Source organism: Uloborus diversus, chromosome 7 (assembly GCF_026930045.1).
Source record: "Uloborus diversus isolate 005 chromosome 7, Udiv.v.3.1, whole genome shotgun sequence".
Classification (NCBI taxonomy): Eukaryota; Metazoa; Arthropoda; class Arachnida; order Araneae; family Uloboridae; genus Uloborus; species Uloborus diversus.
In genome coordinates this window covers 79,357,907-79,376,448 of record NC_072737.1, presented here as the reverse complement: position 1 = coordinate 79,376,448, position 18,542 = coordinate 79,357,907, and the positions used below count along the sequence as shown (strand labels likewise).

The 18,542-nt window shown below is 33.4% G+C and overlaps 1 protein-coding gene across 1 annotated transcript in view; it reads left to right on the top strand.

Moving 5' to 3' along the window:
- LOC129226622 (leukotriene A-4 hydrolase-like) overlaps positions 1-18,542 on the top strand; it is a 66,557-nt gene that overhangs the window by 18,399 nt on the left and 29,616 nt on the right. The window contains exons 7-10 of the mRNA XM_054861251.1: positions 856-928; positions 8,401-8,541; positions 11,137-11,231; positions 17,094-17,205. Of these exons, the coding sequence (XP_054717226.1) occupies positions 856-928; positions 8,401-8,541; positions 11,137-11,231; positions 17,094-17,205 (421 nt within the window). The remainder of the gene's footprint in view (positions 1-855; positions 929-8,400; positions 8,542-11,136; positions 11,232-17,093; positions 17,206-18,542) is intronic.

Below are 18,542 nucleotides of genomic sequence, written 5' to 3'. Positions count from 1 at the left end.
AGGGTCCTGAACACCTGACGTTATGTAACCACCCTGTATTATCATTTATCATACACATATTTCTTTCTGTACATTTTTGGAATAGGGAAGATATTGACTCTCTGAAACTACCCAAGTAATAGCAAAACGTTTGAAAGTAAATTTTACATAAGCTTTGGAGATTTTATTTTTTGCATACAAATATAATAATGCAAATTTTCTGTTTCAAGTCATTAGGTGTAAAGATAAGGTAGATGTAAGCAAATAATCATTTAAGAGCAGCATTTACCAAGTTGAAAGTTTTAATATACATATATTGCTCGTTTGAAGAAGAGTGCCATAATACGAAATTATTAGTTCTCTTTTTTTTTGCTTAAAGGCCTTCAAAGGAGGTCATCTTCTTTGGAAAATAATGACAGATTTTTTGTTCGAACATTAACCACTGGTGAGCACAGCAAACTTACTTTTTTTAATGCAAATTGCCTGAAGAGTTCAACTTCAAACGCTTCTGTAAAATATCATTTCTCCGTATTGTGGCACTCTTCTTTCAAATGAGCGATATTTATATTTTAGATAAGTAGTTCCACTGTACCCCCCTCACCCCTGTACAATATGATTTTTAACCTTTTCTTAATTTGCTCTATTTTAATGATAACAATAAAAATGAAAACAGCAACCAAGTCATTTGAACTAGAAGCAAAGACTCAAAAGTCTTGCTTGGGTCCCCACCTCAGTTCCAAATACTTTTGGCGCATTCACATTTGTTCTGAGTTTTCCTTCCTTGTTTAAGCATGGAATTTATATGTAATTAATCTTATGTGTGTTTTTGAAAAAGTATAATTTTTGGTATTTACATATTTTGTGAAATTTATTTAGAAAAATAGGTCCTCGCTCTCATATTTGGTCTGAAAAAGAGTATGTAGATAAAGCTGCTGAAGAATTTTCTGAGGTATTGAAAAATATTGCTAGCATTTTTTTCTGTAATTTACCTTTATAAGAATAACCTTTATTTCTCAAAAAAAGAAAAGATTTGTGGTTGTTATTTTGTGATGCTGATAGAATTTTTGCCTTTATTTATAGTTTCAGTAAAGTCCCCCTATAACAAGTCTCAACAGTGAATTTCTTCTCACAAAAAAAAGTTTAATTGACATGTTATATAAAAGGCAATAATATTCACTTATAATAAACTGCTGATCTTCCTATAATGAATTTTTCAGATGTTTATTTTTTTCCAATTTTTGCTGTTTTTGGAGAAAGTTGTTCCACCAATTCCCCACACTGGACTGAAATGAGTTTCTGACATAGTTGCACTGTATTGACCAATCAGATTAACAGGGGGTCAAATTTGTCCTAAATTTTAGAATTTTGTCCAAAATATCCTAAAAATTTTGCTATTTTACCCCGCATTTTTGCAGGAAAGGAAAAAGTTCTGCTGAAATCGATTCATTTTTTTTTCTACAAGTCTTTTATTTAAAGATATTTTTAAAATCATTTATACACAGTGAAGTTCCCATCAATTTTTCTGAGGGTATACTCCCAGTCAGTGGCAAATCTAGAACTCAAGCAAGGGAGTAAGGGGTCACTGTTTTTGAGGGTCTATTCTTCGTTTTTTGCAGATATTCTCAATCTTGGGGGGGGGGGGGGGGTATCGCTCTGAGAGGGACAGTAAATAATATGAAATTTTCTCTACAAGGGATCCCTCATGCCTCTCCTGAAGAATTTAAAACTTGGAATACATATTAGGTTTTTTACTTATGAAAAAAACTTATTTAGTATGCTGAAGAATATAAATATTTCGCGAACATCTTAAAGGTCTGAAAATGCTATAAGCCCCTCAAATGGATATGAAACTACAAATTACCACGCCATAGCCGGAGCTAAGGCAAGCAAACACTGAAAAGGTCAGTGACAGCATCCAGAGATTGCAGCTTCGCTCTAGCTTTGTGCTCATCCGTCTGGAGTAATCAAAATCATGCTCAGGTAAAGAACCTCATATAAAGCTGAGTAGATTATCACATTGGTGGGTAAAAATTCATTCAGATTTTCGGAACGTTTTGGTGGTAACCTTAGGTGAAATGGGGTTGAGATACCTTCTTGAGTCGTTTGAACTATAGTCAATTTCAAGTTATGTGTTTAGGGATTGAATGCTTCTTCCAGAAATTTGCACAGATAAAAGTTTTAAAATTGAAATTTTATGCTATCTGGGATGGCATTAAGGTGATGGGGAGGTCCATGAGCTCTTTTTGGAAAGTTTTCGTTGTGGAACTAAGGAAAACACCATTATAGGCTATCTTTGTGGAGGTTAAGAGAAGAAGGTTTTGATAATTTACTTAGAATTTTTCTGAAATTTGGGGCTTTAAGAAGGAATTTAACGCAATTTCTGGTGAAGTTATGTTACTAGGTGGTTCTCCTCCAAAAATTTTTCGACATTGAACATGTAAATTTAGGCCCTTGGTGATGTTTAGGAAATCAAGAGGGGTCTCTCTGGAAAGGTTTCGTCTGTAAAGTCTGATTGACGCAATTTTAGGCTATGTTTGGTGACGTTAGGAAATGGGAAGGTTTGGAAGCTCTCTATGAAAATATTTCAACAATTAAGTCTTTAAACTAAGTGTGGTCCGGGGACTCCCCCGAAACTTTATCGAAGTTGAAATCCTAGAAACATAATTTTCAGCTGCATTTAAAGACTTTAAACGTGTAGTTAAGAATTCAGGTATTTTCTTCGGCTAATTTGGAAATTGAAATCTTAAGGAGACAATTTATACTTTATAGTAATATTAGGCAAAAAGTGAGGGTTTGGAGATCTTTCCCAGAATTTTTTTGAATTCGAAGTAATTAAAACGTATTTTTGGCTCTCTTGGACGATACTAGAAAAGGCGTCAGGGTTTGGGGCTGTCTCCGAATTTTTTTGATATTGAAGTTCTTAAAACAGAATTTAGGTTATATTTTGATGAAATGGGTAACCCAAGGAAAACTTGAAGTCCTAAAAATGCACCTTTTTTAGTCACTTTAAGGGAACGGAGAGTGTTTGGGGACTTTCCTTACAAATTTTTGACATTAAGGCTAGAACAGCAGTATTAAACACTTTTTATGGTAACGTTAGGGAAATGAATTAGAGATTCGGGAGCTTTTTTCCCGCCTAAATACATTTTTAAATCTCACTTAAACGACGATAAAAATAGATAGGGAAAAGAAGTTCCACATCAGAAAGAAGTACAGTGAAGCACTGTTTATACATTTTTGAAGGGACTATAAAAAAAACGTACAAATGAAAAAAACGTATAATAGGTATAGGTTAATGTGTATTAGACTTCGCAGGGACCAATTTAAAAAACATATAATTGATAAAAACGTATAAGAGAGAAACGTATAAACGATGCTTCATGTAGTTTGAAATTAAAGCGCCAAAATACCATTTTATTCTAAGCTTGTCCAAGTTATAGGTGAAGGTTTAAGTAAATTCATAACAAAGCTAGAAAATTTCCTCCAGAAATTATCGAAATTAGAGAGCTAAAAATGCAATTTTTTGTAATCTTTGATGACATTAGGGGAAGCATGACTCTCCCCTGAAAATTAGAGGCTTAAAAGGTTTTGGGGTCTCTTTGTAAAAGTATTGCAGTATTTAAAATCTCTAAAATTCGGTTTTACGTAGTGCAAGTTCTGACTTTATAGGGAGGGAGGGCTATAGCACCCCCAGGGCTCATAGTCCTCTTATATCTCCTGTATTTCCTATATTTTCACAATTTGTCAGATATTCTCATATTTTCTCACTAACTCCTATATTCTTTTCATTGGATGTTAAATGCTACCCAAAAATCCAAAAACCTTTGATCCATTTTTTTCTTCTGTCTCCCTTGCATGGTGCACTCTTACATCTTAATGTTGGCATATGTGCTAAACTTCTGTTTAATTATTTTTATGAAATGTACAAAATATAGATGGTTTTACTTGCGACTTTTAACTGGTTTTCAATTAATGAGTTTACTTTGTAATTTTAATAGTATAACATGTTAACTTTAAGTGTACTGCTGCAAAGATTTTGAAAGCTTTTAATTTTGTCACACATAATCTTGCATGTAGTATAAATGACCGGTTGTAGCTCAAAGGATTGTTTTTGAAAATGCATTTTCAGATTTTGCTAACAATTTAACTTTGAATACTTCAAATATTTCAAAAAACGATCTTCATTTTGGATCTTTTTTTTTTTTTGGCTTATTTTTTTATCTACTCGGTTACAGGTACAAATTGGAGAGGATAATGGATGGTTCTATGCTCCACTTGGGCTCTTCTAACACCCCCTATCGTTTGACAGATTAGGTCAAATTCACCCTTTATACAATATGTGTGTACATATATATATATACACACACATTAACTGTAAGATATGGAGTGAGCACCTGGTAATTAAATCAGCCATTTATGAATTAATTCCTCAAAACGAAACTAAATACAGTTTTAACATTAAAAAATTGCAGAATATTTGAATCAAACATGTCCTTTAAGTATGTCCCTTAAATGAATCAAGGGGATGAGACTGACACCATTTTTCTCTTCTCTCCAAAAAACGTGATGCATTAGAGTAGTCTTCTTTTTTCTTTGCCTTCTTTTAGTAAAATTAGTTTTTTTCTGTAAATAGTGAAACGAAGGGGAGGCAAAGTGTTGCACACTTTTTGTAACGATTTTCTCATGATATGTCCAACAGAACAGTGAGACGAGAGAGACATGGAGTTGACTTTTCATCGGTAATGTTAACATTGAAGCAATGAGGTACCAATGCCAAGGACTATGGGTAGATTTATGACTTTGAGAAAATAATGTCCAAATTAATTATTATCTAGTTTTAGCAATCAATGAGAGATGCATTTTTCGAAGCACGTAAGTTAAAATCTGAATTTTTTAATTGCTTTTTCATACTGTTTTGTGATAATTTGTTTTAAATAATCAAAGAATGGATATTTTGAGTGTGCGGTGTACTTCTAATAATATATCGTTTGACCAGAATTTAATAAAATTCTCTGAAATTGTATGTGGATTCCTTGTTAAAAAAAAAAGAAAAACACGACACACAATTTTGCTTAGTTGAATCAAAATTGTCTTAAACAAACATGATTCATATAAGCAACTGTGAGTAAAAAAATTCATTTGCTCGCACATCTGTGACTCTTCACATTGCTATGACTTCATGCACTATAGAACTGTATTAATACTGGTGCTCTTTTCTTTTTTTTTCTTTTTTTAGTGTTCCAAACATATTAGATGCTATACTTTTTTGAAATTCCTATATGTTTTTATACCAATCTCCTTTATTTTCCCTTTAAAACTCCTATATACACAGTCCAGTCACATTAATTTGACCATCTGTCAAAAGCCAGAATAACCACCTTTCGCAGAGGGGACTGCTGCGAGACGTGCAGGAAGAGAGTCACTTAGGTCCCTGAAGGTGTTATCTGGAATGTTGAGCCATGCCGACTCTAATGCCGTGGCCAGCTGCGGTAGATTACGCGGTTGAGAATCCATGGCGCGAACAACTCGATCGAGATGGTCCCACAGATGCTCGATTGGGTTTAAGTCAGGTGAGTTTGCTGGCCAGGGGAGGACGGTAAACTCATCCTGGTGCTCTTCGAACCACGCACGTACACTGGCAGCTGTATGGCACCTCGCATTGTCCTGCTGGAAGATGCCATCATCCTGAGGAAAAACAATGCGCTTGCGCATGTAGGGGTGGACATGGTCCGCAAGGACAGATGCGTACTTGTCTTGATCCATCGTGCCTTCCACAATGATCAGTGAACCCAGAGAATGTCAGGAAAACATTCCCCAGACCATAATGCTCCCACCTCCAGCTTGGACAGTTCCGGCAATAGTTGCAGGGTGGTTCCTTTCAGAGGTTTCACCCCTTATACGCCAACGTCCATCTGTCCGTTGGAGCATAAAACGTGATTCATCTGAAAACTACCTGTCGTCACTCAGTGGATGTCCAGCTGCTGTACTGGCAAGCAAATTCTAGCCTTCGTTGTCGATGAACAGCAGTCAGCATAGGTGCACGAACCAGGCGTCTGCTTCGGAGGCCCAGACGCAGCAATGTTCGCTGAATAGTAGTTTGGAAGACACTTTTGGTAGCCCCTTGGTTCATTTTGGTGGTCAGTTGCTCATTGGTAGCCCGTCTATCTGCACGAACACATCTCCGCAACCGTCGTTAGCCTCTGTCTTCTATGGCCCGTGGTCACCACATTTACCACGTCGTTGATTTTGGACAGTCCCATTTTGCCATGCACGGTACACTTTTACCATGGCGGCAAGCGAACAGTTCACAAACTCAGCCGTTTCGGAAATGCTTCCACCCTTGGCCCGAAAGCCAATGATCATGCCCTTTTGGACGTCAGATAAATCGCTTCGTTTCTGCATTACGCCAACGATTGAAATGTTTTCTGAAGCCCTCACACACCCTTTATATACGCTGAACTGCACTGTGCTGCCACCTGCCTTCTGTGATTGGTTATTTAACTCTGACCTGGGAAGTACGTGGTGGTCACATTAATGTGACTGGACTGTGTATTTTGCTATCAAACTCCTATATATTTTGCTATCAACCTCCTGTATTTTTCCTTTTAAACTCCTATATATTTTTTTCCACCCGCTATGAGCCGTGCACCCCTTACCTGGAAATGAAGTAAAAAATATATGACTGTGTTAATTTGAAAGTAATAACTTCAGATAAAAAAAACCTTGATTACAGGGCGAAGCCATTTCCTCCTAGCCTTTTGATATCATTGCAAAGCACATCGTAATATGTTGTAAGTTTTGACAAAATGGGCAAAGGGGCTACAGTTACCTGAGCCCCCCCCCCCCCCCCCCCCATCCCACCATTAATACGCTACCATCCATAGTTTGTATGTTTATTTAAATGTAATGCAAATTTAAATATAAAGTATTAAAAATCTTTGAAATTTCAATCTTGTCTAGAGTAAGTTTTAGCCTCATGGGGAGGGGTAAGGGCTATAGCCCCCTTATCATGAAAATGAAGTAAAAATACATATGACTAGATTAATTTGACAGTAATAAATTTTCAGATTAAAAAACCTTGATTGCAGAATGAAACCATTTCCTCCAAGCCTTTCCGTACTATTTCAGATCACAATTTGATCTGCTTTTAAGTTTTAACCGAATGGGAGAAGGGTTACAGTCCTCTAGCCCCCCCCCCACCCCCTTCTTTAATAGGCTGCTACAGTATGTATACTAGTGTATATATTTATTTAAATATAATGAATATTTAATTTTGCAAAAGTATTGCAGCACTGAAAATCTCTGAAACTTTTATTTTATCTAGTGCAAGTTCAGACCTCAAGGGGGGAGCAAGGGCGGATCCAAGGGCCCCTCCTTGGATCCGCCACTGCTCCCAATAATCCATTATGCACAATTTGTCTGTGATCATAGTATGTCATAATATGGAAATTTATGAAGCTTGATGGTATACACTATTATATGTCTAAAAAATGTTTGAGAGTATATGGCGTATATGGAGTATACCCTATGGGAACACCACTGTTTATACCTTAGAATTTGTATTGAAATGCATGCACTCTTGTATGTGCTAGAAATCATTTGTCTGTGAAGAACTGCATGTGGTAGGTGAAACAGGGAACCATAGACTTAAAAATTGACATTTTTACTCAGCAGCCAGTGCCCAAATGACTTTTAAGCTGCTTTTTTACAAGTATTAGCCACTTCATTCTTGACATACTCTTTTTAATGAAAACTAAAGCAATCTTAAGGCACTACACTATTTGGTATGGTGTGGAGAAAAGTATGGTATATGAGACTTGTTGTAACATTGTATGCAGGCTACAAAATGGAAAAAGGAAGTTTAAAAATACACATTGTCTCAACTATCAACATTTGTAAAAAAAAAAAAGTGTTCATCTCAGAAATTACTTGTACATTGCTAAATGTTTCCTTTTTTCCTCTACTCACAAGATCGAAAGAAATGTGTCACACACGAGATAAAAATCTTGTTTTTTGATGTACAAGTTCTTCAGCATTGACACTAACAACTTGAACTTAGCTGCTACACTTACCCTACAATTTAAATGTTGCTGAATTGCTGAATATTGTCATGGGGGGTGAAAGTTATTGGTATATTTTAGGACTAAAATTTCTCATAAAACCAGACAGTTCCTTTCTTTTATTAGCCCGCTTACCTCTTACCAAAAAAAAAAAAAAATCTTAAGATCAAAAAAAAAGAAAGAAAGAAAGAAACCTTGAAATTTTTGTGAAGCAAATGGCTATGAAATGGCTCTGTGTTTTATCATGCTTGTGAACAACTGTCATGCAATTTAAATGTCATATAAATTTAGTAAAACTGTACAATAATTACAATGTTTTTATGAAAACCATTTAAATAAATTCTGTTTTTACAATTTTTAGACGGAACAAATGATAAGCACTGCTGAAGATCTTTTAGGAGAATATGTTTGGGGAATTTATGATTTGCTAGTTCTTCCGCCATCTTTTCCATATGGTGGAATGGAGAACCCATGTTTAACATTTCTAACTCCTACACTCTTGGTAAGATATTTTAAATTAATGTCTTAACATTTTAACCAAATTTACAGGTGCTTTCACATCATTTCAGCTCTGGATGTAGAATTGAAGGAGTGTGAAAGCACATGTCTATTCTTTGTCTCCAGAATCTAATATTTGGATATCGTTTAACTTGATTGTATTAGCACAAAACTACAAGGTCATATACAAAACATAAAAATCACATATTACATAAGGTTTTACACTGAATTGAATGTTAAACTTATTATATCGTTGCCTCAGACCAACAGTAGGATAACTTATCGTTATTCCTGGGATTAGATGTCTTAGTGTTGCTCTGAGGTGACGATATATGCTCTTGCCTAAGTTAAGCAATTTAGAAAAGAAAACAAGGTGAAAAGTCGGGAGTCTATTTATATCAGGAGCAAAATTTTCCAAAATTCTTCCCGAAAAAAGTCTTTGGGATAACATGAACATTTTTAGTTTTAGTCTAACAATTTTAAATGAACACTCTAAAAATAAATACTGAATCATTCTGATATATCTTCATTTTGTCTGGTCAGAGCCAGACTTGGTAAATAGATATAAAAGACAGAAGTCACAAAAAGTACAGAAAACAGAGAATTTAAAACTTTTTGCAGGTCTTGCCTCTTGTTTTCAAAAAACAAAATTTGTGATCGCAATAATGTGAAATCTTTTCGTACAAAATTATAAATACAGTACAACCTCAATATCTTGAATCTCTTGGGATGGGAAAAAAATTTGAGATATCGAGTTTTCGAGTTATCACGGTTTTAAAAAAATTACACTAGTAACTCTCACAATTACAGATACGTACACTATATGCATTTATATATGTTCTATGGGACCACTTCGAATTACAATCAATAAAGTAGTCTTCAATATTTTACTAGATTTGTAGAAAGTGCACAGCGTGAGATTTTGAAATGAACAACAATTCCAACTTGGTTTTTTCACCTAAAAATTTAAAAATTATAATTTTATCTTCAACCAGTAACCCCACATTCAAAGAGTTCTCAGCAGCCATTTTGTAGGAGGTAAAAAAGCAAATGAGGAATGCATTTTCTGTTTTCGCTTGAAAACTGAAGGACAAAAAAATCGACCTCCTTTCCTCAAAGTGGACAACATGTACGAGAGAGAGGCACAAAGATTCTAAACTCTGGGGAAAACACAGCACCCCCCTCATACCAACACTCCTTATCTTGTCCCAATTCCCTATTCACAAAATTTCCAAGAAAAGGGGTGAAAAACATTAAGCAATTATGTCTGGAACTGGTTTAATTACAAAAATTGCCAAGGAAAAGCAACAATTGAAACTTGCTTCTGTGCAAAAGTTTCGACATATCAAGGGTTTCGAAAAATAAATTTCAAAATAACTATGGAAAATACATAGGGCTTTGTATAGAAAATGCTGTGGAAATTTTTTTTTCAAGACATCAAGGGTTTTGAGATAAGGAGTTTCGAGATACACAGTTTGACTGTATCCCTCATAACTGATTTCAAATGTTTTTAATGCATTTCATTTTACTTCTTTTTCAAAAGTTAACTCAAAAAGTTAGGTAAGATTTTTTTTTTTTTTTGAAAATAAAAAATTAATATTTTCTTCATTTATTTTTAATACTAGAAGTAGGGAGGTTAACTTACATGGAAACTGACTTTTACACAAATATATATGGCTTAAGTCAATATTTAAAGGTCTTTCCAAAGCTTCACATGAAATGTACCACTGCTTTTAAGGACAATTTTTTTCTTAGAATAAACTCATCTCCAATAAATATGAGGATGACTTTCAAAATTTTTCTAGTACTCTTCATTAAATTTTTGTCTCTATTAATGTTAGTTTATTTACTACTCTTCATTAAATTTTTGTCTCTATTAATGTTAGTTTATTTACTACTTATAAAGCTTAGTAAAGTTATTACTTTTCAGAGTCTCTCGCTTTCGTATGTAATTTTTTTCATTTAGTCTTCTGAAATTTAAGAAGAAAAGTTCTTGACCTGTGCTAATCAAAGCAAAACAAAGTTTAGATTAAAATAAACAAAATGTAAACTAGCCTTTTATATGTTTCACCTTTCATGGGGGTGCCATGCAAGGGGGATCCACAGCACAGACTACACCATTAAAATTTTAAAGGGGAAGTGTAATTTTAGAGGGTTTTTGATCTTATTTTGAGGGTTGCTCCATAGCATTTGATGTGGATGCCCCCATTGCCACTTTACTGCTTAAAATTAAGTTTTATAGCAGCCTGAGTAACTTTAATTGAAAACATCAATTCCGTAAAGCGAATTGGTGTAGAAAACTTACCTATGCTCCTATTTTCAATAGTTTTTGAAAAAGCGGACCTGTATGGCTACCTTTTAGGTGGTCTGGTCATGAATAACAGTATTTCAATGAACATAAAATTTCTGAACCACTTTTTTAAAAGAAAAAAAAAAGCATTGAAAAGTCTGAAAAGAAATAGTTCTGCTTTCATATCTTTACCTTTTGTAGCAATAATGTAGCAACGCTCAACGCATAATTAATAAAACTATGTTGCAAAGTTGATATTGAATATATTTTTTTCTACTGCTGTTATGTTTTTCTTGTATAAATAATTAGGCTGGTGATAAGTCTTTAGCTGATGTTGTTGCTCATGAAATAAGCCACAGTTGGACTGGAAATTTGGTGACTAATCGGAATTTTGAGCATTTTTGGTAATTATTTTGTTTTTTTTTTGAAAATCTTATTAATTTGTCTTTAGTAGTGCTTAGTGAGTTTTTAAAACATTGAAATGTTTGACTTAAATGATCATATACAAATAAAGAGAGAGAGAGAGAGAGGATACACTTTTAACTTCAAACTTAATACTTATTAAAATTTAATAAAATTGTTTCTTGTCAAAATATGTTTGAATTAAAAGCAGTAATTTTAATTCATTAACCCTTTTCAGGAGAAATGTCACAGTGAATTTTCCTCTATATACACAACACATTGCTACAGAGAGATTTTGGGACAAAATGTTTACTGCCAGATAGTATTACTTAGCTATGTTTTTTCCTTAAGGGGTAGCACTTTACAGTAAGGTAGAACACCAGTAGTGGCCACTTCAAGGTTTATACTTGAAAAAAAAATAGTTTTACAGGTCCCCAATAAATTCAAAAGTGCATCAAACATGCAGGAGGTATTACCTCCTTCATGTTTAAATCTATTTACAAACCTGGAATCCTATTTTTTCAAATATAAACCTTGAGGTGGCCACTACTGGTGTGTTCTTAGACCATTGAGAGATAGACGAGCCCTCCCATTCATTCGCTATTGTATGCTCTGAAGCAAGATTAAGGGCGTCAGGTCTTATCTCCAGGGAAAAACTTCAAATAATTTCGACGCCGTGTACCACATGGTTAAGTCCTTCGATTTCCGGCACTTTATTCCTATATGTCTCTATTCTACGGGAGATTTCGACTCTTCAACATGCCAACATTTGATAAAATCATTGTTTTTATTTGATAAAACAATTACTTTATCAAAACCTTTTTTTTCTCTGTCCTATGAAACAATATTAACACTTTTTCATTTCACCCACCACTTTTACAAGCAATAAAATCATTTGCGCAGTGAAATCACTTCTCTAAAATCAGCCAACCTCTAACTTGTGAAGTCTATGGAAAATTGTATTTCGGATTTCACAAAGAATTTTTTTTGAATTCGAACACAAAATATTAAAGATATGTTTAGAATTTCTAAAATTTTCTCTATTATTCAGCGATTGAATTAAAAAAAAAAAGACCTTTGCTGAAAAGTAAAACCATAGACGAAGTTCAAACACCCAAATTTGGGGGTGGGTCTAGGGGAGAGGGGGATTGCATTTCGTCTTTTGAAAGTTTTTTTTCATCATTTAATTTATTTATTTTTGAAGATTTTCTTTGTGTTTTTGGCATTGTTTTTGCAATAGATAAAATCTTTATTCATTTCATTAATTTTCTTAAACAAAAAACAAAAACAAAAAAAAGAAGAAACTTTTACGGGGAAGATAGGCTGAAAAATAGTTTGAAATACATTACCATTTAAAACCTTTAACATCATTTTCACAAATTTAATATTTTATTCATTTCCAGTAGGCATGAAATAGTAAACGAATTGGTAAAAAATACTATCTTGCACTATAAAAGGAAAGAGAAAAAGAATAAAGAAATTTCCATTAGTAGTAAAGAACTCTGCTGTTATTTACTTTGTTTTGAAAACTTGTGTGAAATACTAACTCTACTTATTAATGAGCGCAACTTTTAGAGTCATTTTTTAATTGGCATAACTCAACAACTTACTGTAGAAATTGAAAAAAAAAAAAACTTATCCATGAATCAGTTAACTATGCTTCTATGGGTGACAGAAAAAGAAATGTACCAAAACATTACAGGCAGAAGGCAAAAAATTAAAGTCAACGACTATTCAAATCTCTATGAGAATTAGTGTAGCTCTGGGGAAACGTCTTCCATGGAAGGTCGCTGTCACGAAGTTTCCCCTCACTTTCCCCCACCAAGATTCCTGCATCAACAACCACTCCACTTGCCGTATCTATGTCTCAATGATCTAAGGGTGTGTTTACCTTAGTATTTCTTTCTCCAAAGCAGTGGCGGCTCGTGCCTTAATTTAGTGGGTGGGCCCGCAGTTATGTTTATGGGTCATTCTTCAAAAAGTGTAACTTTTCTGTCACACGGCTTTTACAGTAAAAACTTTAGGGAACAATTCATTTAACGATGATTTTTAATGTCATCAAAAATATATCTATTTAAACCTGACAACAATTTTTTAATTTTTTTTTTTTTAGAAAATTTTTGGTTCACAACCTTCGTGGCGTGTCATACACCTTGTGTGACTGTTTTTGTTGCTTAATAACTCGTTTATTTAAAAGCAGTGATGTTCCCATCAATTTTCCTGAGGGTATACTCCCAGTAATCTACTAAGTACAATTTGTGTAACGTGAACATATACATAGTATGTCATAATATGAAAATTTATGATTTTTATTTTTGTTATTTATGAGTAAAATAATTGGAACTTAGCTGGGCCATTGTTTATGGTTATTTCTAGAAGGTAACACTTTCTTGTAAGAATGAAAAAAAAAAGAAAACAAAAGGTTTCGAAATTGAAAAATATTTTGCGTTCAAAAGTTACGTTTTCTGGAGAATGACCCTTATATTATATGTTTACACAGATAAAATGATGAAAACAATGGTTGGTAAACTAATGCTGAGGAACATAAAATGATACTTAAATCAGTTAATACAAACTTCAGATAGCCCTACAAAATTATACCACTTGATTTAATACTCCCAAACCTGTTTTTGTGCGGTGGATAAGAACTTCATAAAAACAAATTGTTCGTTTTAAAGATAACTTCGTTCATTTTAAAAAACATTTTGTCTGTTTCATAAATAATTTCGTCAATTGAGTCCCAATCTGATTGAAATTTTCATATATCGCGGGAAAAAGAAATCACACAAAAAAATTGTACAAAAAGAAAGATCGCACAAAAACAGGTTTGTGTGTACATAGATTATGCAGGGTGTTTCGTTTTAACCAACAAGACCTTCTTTTTTGCAACTGTTTGTCCAAGATGCATACTTCTAATTGCAAAAATGTTCAAAATCAGGTGCAAGGTTAAGGAATTGAAAGTTTGAAGCAAAAATAAGAATGAGTCAAATGATACAAAATTCAATTTTTTTATACGGGCCCTAGGTTCTCCAACTTATATTCAGGGAAGTCATCACCATTAAAATGTAATTCCAACACAAAAAGTTTGACATTAGTACGACCAATGTTCACCCAGATATGAAACGCAGCGTTTCGTGACTTACACCTTTTCACACTCACTGTCAATAACACCTTTTGAGGGAAAATATAGCAGTTTAAAAAGGCTTAAAATTTTTGTGTGCAAATCTGGTTTTTCAAATTGATTAATGTTTTGTAGTGTTTTCGCGTATCACAGCATAAAATTTGCATTTGTTTTTGAATAGCATTAAAAAACATAAATACTTTGTTTTTTAACTTTGACAACCTATCATTCTTCTGAAAGGACGATAAGTTCCTATCTCATTTCTATCTGGTCCCTTAAAACTTTAAACTCGAATATCTCCTTGAGTTTTGCTCGCATGAATGTCAAATTGTTTCTGTTAGTAATATATTTCAATTGAGATTATTTCCCTAAATGTAAGTTAGGAGGCCTAGGGTCAGTATAAAAAGTTATTTTTAGTTTTTGACTCTTTTTTTTTTCGCTTTAAACTTTTAGTATCTTAACTCAGCATCTGATTTTGAACATTTCTGCAATTGGAAGTATGCACCTTGAACAAACAGTTGCGAAAATGAAGGTCTTATTGGTTAAAACGGAACACCCTGCATATTTTAAATGAAACACTCGGCTTCCCTTAAGCGATCGAATTGATAATAATATTAACAGCAGTAATAATAATAATATGTTGTAATAAAAATATTAATCTCATCAACTGTGCCATTCCCCTCCCTCCAAGAGGGGTGGCACACTGTGAAACATTAAGGAACCAGACTCTCAAAAAGAGAAAGACCCCTTACCACTAAAAACACCCCCGTGAAAAATGGTTTTGCTTGGTGAATTAAATTATTTTCAGGACAGGCATAAAAAGGTATTCAACAATATTTAAAAAAATATACTTTAATTACAGTATACGCATCTTGACATAACAATTCAAGCAACTTTAAAATTAAAACATGGATAACTGATAAATAGCATCTAAAAGGTCCGTCTGAACAACAACAAAAATAAGTAAATGAAATAAAAGAAATAAACATAATATTTCTATTGCTGCATTTTTTACTAATCGACTTTCAAATTTAACTTATGTTTTATCATCATTATTAAATAATAATTTTGAGTAAGAGTGGTTGAAAAATTAATTACGGTCACACATATACCCTTAACAAAATATTTAATCGACTAGTTATAGGCACATTAGCTTGAAAGGATCCTAAATATTTTAATTAATGTCAAAACTATACCTATCCTATATGATAGAAAAGAAAGCTAAGGTATGTACCAATAGAACTGCGATCTGATGAAAAAGAGTAATGTAATTTCTACAGTGTCTCTCGACCTTTTTTGACATGCGGGCCTGCAAAAGCTTTTCAAAAAAATTCACGCGGACTTGTGCTGTTTTCTTGTTAACTTGTAAAAAAAAAATGTTCGCGAACCATTAAAAACTAATGAAAAAAAAAAATTACGAACGGCTGAAGTTTTTCCCCCCTTCCTTTTTTACGAAGTAATAATAATAATAAATGAATAAGTAAATATATAAATAAAACTCTATTAAATAACTGCTTCACAAGTATTTAAATATTAAGACAAGAAGTAACTATGGTCAAAAAAATGGACACAATTTTTAAAAAAGCTACTGAGAAATCATAGAAAATTACGAAAATTAATCTTAAAACTGACGTAAAAGATCAAGTGTTGGATAATATTATCATTAGGTAATATGGAGTTTCCTTTCTTCTCCTATTTTTTTATTTTTTGCGTGGACGACCAAAAAAATCTGAGGATCAGCCTTTTTTTTTTTTTTTTTTTTCGCCGGTGCGTCAGACACCGGGCTGCTCTACTATTCGAAAAGAAAGTCCTTACACAGAAATTTTGAGAATAAGCATCTCTAACTCCAAAAACAAACAAATAACTAAAAAAATTATGCATGCGTTGTAAAACAAATGTACGGAATCTCATGAAACCGGCAATCTCCATGCCTTATATATATATATATAGTAATAGCTGTTGAAAAGGAAAAAATTAATACAAAAAAAAAAAGAAAAGAAAAAAACAGAAGCGGAACGGTATGATAAAAGGTTTTCCCTGACACATGGGCATGGGCAGCCGATTCTCTGCCCTTTTACATGTTATTCTAGTGAGCGACGTTTCTAGACTCTTCTCCGCTGACCTCCACTCTTCCCTCCAAACCGCTATAGACAACTATGATTTCGTTAGGGCTCGGCGAATTTTGCCCACCCTTGAGTTGCAATGAATTCCTTCGGGTGTTATCACCCGCCGTTTTTCGCTTTCTGATACAGTCATTGCGATTGGCTAAGGGCAGAGGCGTGACTCTTAGTTTCGGGGGCAGCTTCACGCGAGCCCGCAGCTCCCAAAACTGTGCACAGCGCTAAAATTAATGGGATTTAAAAACTTTCTGGTTATGTTTAGAGATATGCGGAGAGGGGGGTGGGCTAGATGTTTGAAATCTGTTGTGCGCCTTACTTTTCACTTTTTTTAACTGAAACACAAAACGATATTTTTGTTAATAATGTATTTTATCAATTACAATTTTTTGGGTGGGCCGGGCCCACCCTGCCCATAGCGACGAGCCGCCCCTGCTCCAAAGGTAGATTAAGATCTTTTGAGTGCTGTAATTGATTGGATTATTCCTTGTGTGAGCAAAAATAGATTTTAATGAATGTAAAAAGCAACAGGTACTATATCATTAATTTTAATTGATGTTTATAATACATTCTCTTTTTGTTTTTTTTAAATTTGCTAATTACTTTAATAAAATTTTATTGGATAGGTTAAATGAAGGCTTCACATGCTTTGTTGAAAATAAAATAGTAGGACGCATGCATGGAGAAAGTGCCAGACATCTGCATGCTCTTGAAGGATGGGAACTTTTGGAATATGCTGTTAGTTTTTTTTTAATGCTTAAATAAAAATGTTTTTATATTGTAAAATTTGTACGGTTAGCAACCTTTTGATACATTTCCTAATCTTTAGACGTTTTTGATAAAGTGTTCACCAACTTTTTCATGATTTTGGCATTGATATAGTTTTTTTTTTTTTTTTCACTTAACAGAGCTATTTTACATCAATTTGTGGCTGACCAGATCAGTGAACACTACGTATCATTTTTAACTATTGCATTTTATAAGCACACATTGACAATGGTAAAAAGACCAAAAATTTTCCTTTTTAGGAAGAGAAAAGTTAACAAAAAATGCAACTAACTTAGCAATTATGTACGCTGTATGCTCTCAATGCTTTTTTTTTTATTCTACTTTCCTGTAAAAGTTTTTAAAAAACATTTCAAAAAGGCGCAATGCATCATTTTAAAAAAATACATTTTCATAGTGGGGGCAGAACCAGGAAATCAGAGGAAAGTCATAAAATTTATCAATCAGGGAATTTCGAAAAAATAACAAACATTTCAGGGAAAATTGATTTAATAAAAAAAAATTATCTTGCAAAATTGAGTAAGTCTCGTTTTGGCTAGTTTGGAACCGACCCAGATAATATAGACGAATGTGAGAACGCTGTTCACAGAAAACTTTCAAAGTTTACAGACAAATGATCTCAGCACATCATTCAACAATCAAACAATTTTTCATTGCATTTTGAACAGTTCAAAAAGTTTTTAAAATTAATCCTGAACTAAAAAAATATCTGCTAAACTAAATTTAGCAGTAAAAAGCTGTTGACGAAGAACATGAACAAAAACAATGTTTTTTATTTGGCATCTTTTAAGGGTATTTTTTGAACAATTCAAAATCTTTTAGAAATAAGACATGCAGGAGAAATTTTAATCTATTTGAAGGGCACCCTGAACTTAAATTTTTTGGGAGGACAGCAATTCACAATTTGCAACTCCAAATTTTGCCAAATGATAGAATGTGTGTACGCATAGACAAGTACATCCAATAAAAAGTGACATTGAGGCATTTATAAATTGCACTTTTACAATCATGTTCCAAATTTGTCCAATGGTCAGACAAAATTTGTCCAATGAAGACAATTTTAGAAAGGTCACAGCAACCTCTGTGACCTTTCATTAGAGTACCCATGCCTACTTGTCCTAAAACCTAACAGTGCTGAAAGTAAAATTGCATTTTGTACTCAAGAGAATATTATAGAAATTCTATATATATGTTCTTAGTTTTCTGCTTTAAGTAATAGAAAATAAATTATTAATTTATAAAAAAAAATCAAAAGGCAGTTTCTCGTTTACTTAACATAGTGAACTCAA